This window comes from Priapulus caudatus, unplaced genomic scaffold (genome assembly GCF_000485595.1).
Source record: "Priapulus caudatus unplaced genomic scaffold, Priapulus_caudatus-5.0.1 Scaffold221, whole genome shotgun sequence".
In the NCBI taxonomy this organism is placed as follows: Eukaryota; Metazoa; Priapulida; class Priapulimorpha; order Priapulimorphida; family Priapulidae; genus Priapulus; species Priapulus caudatus.
The window spans coordinates 189,331-193,328 of record NW_014577282.1 but is presented as its reverse complement, the minus strand read 5'-3'; the positions used below and the strand labels follow the sequence as shown (position 1 = coordinate 193,328).

The 3,998-nt window shown below is 49.6% G+C and overlaps 1 protein-coding gene across 1 annotated transcript in view; it reads right to left on the bottom strand.

Moving 5' to 3' along the window:
• The window catches only part of LOC106807543 (chromodomain-helicase-DNA-binding protein 5-like), a gene marked incomplete at its 5' end in the record, with an annotated part of 40,142 nt that extends 36,144 nt beyond the window's left edge, over window positions 1-3,998 (bottom strand). The window contains 5 exon segments of the mRNA XM_014809910.1: window positions 1,321-1,457; window positions 2,500-2,561; window positions 2,888-3,017; window positions 3,166-3,265; window positions 3,867-3,998. Of these exon segments, the coding sequence (XP_014665396.1) occupies window positions 1,321-1,457; window positions 2,500-2,561; window positions 2,888-3,017; window positions 3,166-3,265; window positions 3,867-3,998 (561 nt within the window).

Genomic DNA, 3,998 nt, shown 5'->3' with positions numbered 1-3,998 from the left:
GGTCGTGGGGGGGTCATGCAGGGTCGGGAGGGGTCGTGCAGGGTTGTGGAGGGGTCGTGCGGGGGCGTGCAGGGCAGCGCAGGGTCGTGGGGGGGTCATGCAGGGTCGGGAGGGGTCGTGCAGGGTTGTGGAGGGGTCGTGCGGGGGCGTGCAGGGCAGCGCAGGGTCGTGGGGGGGTCATGCAGGGTCGGGAGGGGTCGTGTGGGGTTGTGGAGGGGTCGTGCGGGGTCGTGCAGGGTAGTGCAGGGTCGTGGAGGGGTCATGCAGGGTCGCGAGGGGTCGTGCAGGGCAGTGCAGGGTCGTGGGGGGGTCATGCAGGGTCGCGCAGCACTCACCCGCTTGACGAGCTCGTGGTGCGTGTGGTCCATCTCGTCCATGTTGCGCGGCGGCTCCTTCCAGCGCCACGTCAGGATCTTGTCGACCTTGCCCGTCAGCGGACTGCACTGCAACGCGCACAAATAACAACACATGAACGGTCGCCGCGCGCGACAAACAATCGGCTAGCTCGGAAGCGACGGCGCGCCACGTGAAAACTCGACGGTAGTCTCGTTGTAGTTTCACCGATTGTGACGGTGATTACACTGATAGTAACGGTATTGCCGCGTTACCAACTTACCATGCAGTATAGTAATGGTGGCTACTGTTTCAGTGATATCAATAATGCTAATTGTAGTGGTGATGGTAGCAAATTAGCAATGCTACAACGCAGTAGTGCTAGATAATAATAATGCTAATAATAGCTGTGATGATATCAATGTTACCTCATGGTTAGGTACATATTGTGTCCGTGATATCAGTAATGCTAAGTTAGTAATGATAGCAAGTGCAGTACTGAGTAACCAGGTAGTAGCTGCACTGCTCACGACAGTCGCAGCTGCAGTGACGGTAACGCTAGCGACGTTCACCGTCAGTTATAGCTAGTGTTGTCAATCTGTTGTAATTTCGTAATCGATCATCGGTTGGATCCAAGTAACCGATGATCGGTTACAATCGGTTACTCGGGGTGTTGAATGCCTGCGTGTGCGTAACGTCGTGTGCATGTATGTGTGTGCATGTATGTGCTTGTTTAGCCCTGTTTACTGTTTGTTTTGCACTGTTTACTACTGTGTGTATAATACATGTACTGATTCTCATCATTTTTCCAAGCTTTCTTGTTCAAATTTGATAAAATCGATTATGGATTTTGATAACCAAGCGCTTGGTTCGAGCCACTGTTCAACCGATGATCGAGTATAATCGATGATCGTGACATCACTAGTTATAGCGTCATTTAACCCCGACGGCTGCTGCGCGCACACGCGACCGCCACGATGACCTCACCTGATGACCTGCCGGCTGTCCTTGACCCCAGTGTAGGTCACGACGTACATGTCTGGCGCCCAGAACTCAAACTCTCGCTCCCAGTTGATGATGGTCGTCAGGGGCGCGCTGACGAGGAACGGCCCATTGGAGAAGCCCTGTAACGCAGCGAAGAAGCAAAGCAACGATGAGTCGGCGCGTTGTCGCGCACACACACGCGAGAGAACCCCCTCCCCCACCCGAAAAACACCACGTATTTCGGTGAATATAACAACACACCTTACGAGATACATCACAAGTCTTATAAGATACATTAACTTGCGACTCGACTAGATCTACGTATGTTCGCTGCTGCGAAAGGAATGACAGCGAGCGATTAAACCGCGTGGAAAATGTGAAAATATATCACTTTAAAGTACAGGACCCGGTTCCACAGTCGTGGATTAACTCTTAACTCCAAGTTAAATTCCGTTCCACAGTCGTGGATTAACTTTAACTCTGGTATGAACCTAGATTAAACTGTTAACTCAGGGTTAAAAATCGAGTTACATTCGATTTAGTTATAGATAGTCTTCGGTATAATCCTTTAAGACTTTGAAGCCTATTTTCTATGCGGTTAATTTAGCTCTAGGATACTAGTACTAGAGCTAATTAGTTTATCTAGTACTGCCCCGTGTCCGATCCCCCCCTGGCGCTGGAACATACAGTGTTTGTTTACGTTTGTTGTACATTGGTCAGCCATTGATGGCGTACCAACACTGATCCCGGCATCCGTACTGTGATAATACGGGAAAATGTAAGATATTTAGCGATTTCGCAATAGCCGCAGCTGTTAAAGTGTCGTGCTAATGTCGTCGCGGGTTCAATCCCCGCATTGGCAAAATATTTTCTCTCATTTATTTATCGCTGCCGGTTTTCATTATAACGTTTTTTCATAACACCTTCTACCATGTTCGTGCATCTATCATGCGTCTATCATGTTCGTCTGTTCTAACTACGTGGAATTATGGGATACTAACTCTGAGTTAAAACATTTAACCAGCCTCAGGATTTAATCCATGTTTATGAAACCCAAATTTAACTCAGAGTTTACTAACTCAGTTAGTGAGATTAACTCAGAGTTAGCTTTAATTCAGAGTTAAAGTTAATCCACGTCTGTGGAACCGGGTCCAGAGGACTACAATTCGCGTGGTCACGTACCTCCTTGTACAGCGAGTAGAGGAAGGAGATCGTCTGGATGGTCTTACCGAGACCCATCTCATCTGAAATGGGGAACGGTAACCACGGTAACAGCAGCACTACAAACCAACGACCCAATGTCGACTTTTCATTGCGACTCGTCGTTACAGCACCCGTTATGCCCCAGATCATGCCGTGTCACCACAAGCCGTTCCAAGTACCCCCCAAGCGGTTCTCTTCCTCAAGGCCCCCACACACGGCGCAGGCTGTCGGCGTGTGCCGGATGCGAGCGCAAAATATCTATCGTGTTAGATTTTTCGGGCTCAGCGCCGTTGGCGTGCGCCGATTGCGCACCGTGTGCGAGGGCCTTCCACGCCACAACCCGACGCTGTACATCGCTGCAGCCCACCTGCGAGAATGGTGTTGGTTCCTTGCGCCCACGAGAAACGAAGCCAGTTCAAACCCTCCAGCTGGTAGGGGTGCAGCTTCCCGCCAGTGTCCGTGATGTACTCCGGCTGCACCTCCGCCTTCTTCTTCAGCTGCGGGCAGCGAGAACGAACACGTCTTAATGCGTCTGCCGCACTTACAACTACAGCTGTGCGGCGTGCGCAAGAGCAGCGTAACAGCTACAGCCAAATATCACATAGTCAGCTTTCAACAACTTCTGATGCCGAAAATTGTGCTCACGTTGCTCAGCAGCGGTCCTTCCTGCTTCTTCTTCTTCTTGTCTCTCTTCTTGCTCTTCTTTGGCTCCGCCAATTCTTCTTCCATAGCATGGATATGTTCTCTGCAAATTGCGAGTCACTTATGCACTCTCCGCATCACTTCCCAGTCAGTTCATAAGGAAGAGATTTGACAGGTGGTCATGCATAAAGCACCAGTATAATACATCTAAGGAGAGGAATAGTGGTGGAAACGCCCTGGAATTTCATAATTGGTTACACTCAACCAATTGACAAACAATTATTCATCATATTGCATGCAGGACCTAACTTTATCCGACCTAATATTAAGCCCACTAGCCAGTTTACATATCACCGTTTCATAGGTGTATTAATATAACTTCAACGAATAATATTTGTGCACTCACAACCAGTGTATCATATACGTCGACACACACGGGGCACAACATAGGAGGAGGCAGCATGCACGATAAACATGATGGCAGCAGATGTAATACAAGAGCAATCGGAGATAGCAAACCTCTGCCACAGTGTAACAGTCCCCCCATCTTGCTGGTACACCCAATGTATAACATAAGTGAACACGTAGGATGTAACATACGTGGATACGGACGGTATCGTTACAACTTTAACTTTAACTTATCCTCTTGGTCCCCCGGTGTGACATAAGGCCGCCGTAGTATCGTTATAGACGCGGGGTCTTACTTGTGCTGCTTGAAGCGATCGACGTAGCGTTGGAAGTTGTGCACACAGCTGTCGTCCAGCGTCTCCCACGTCACCTGCTCGTACGGAAGGTCGCGCCACTTCACCAGGTACTCGACCCTGTCACGCTTCTTC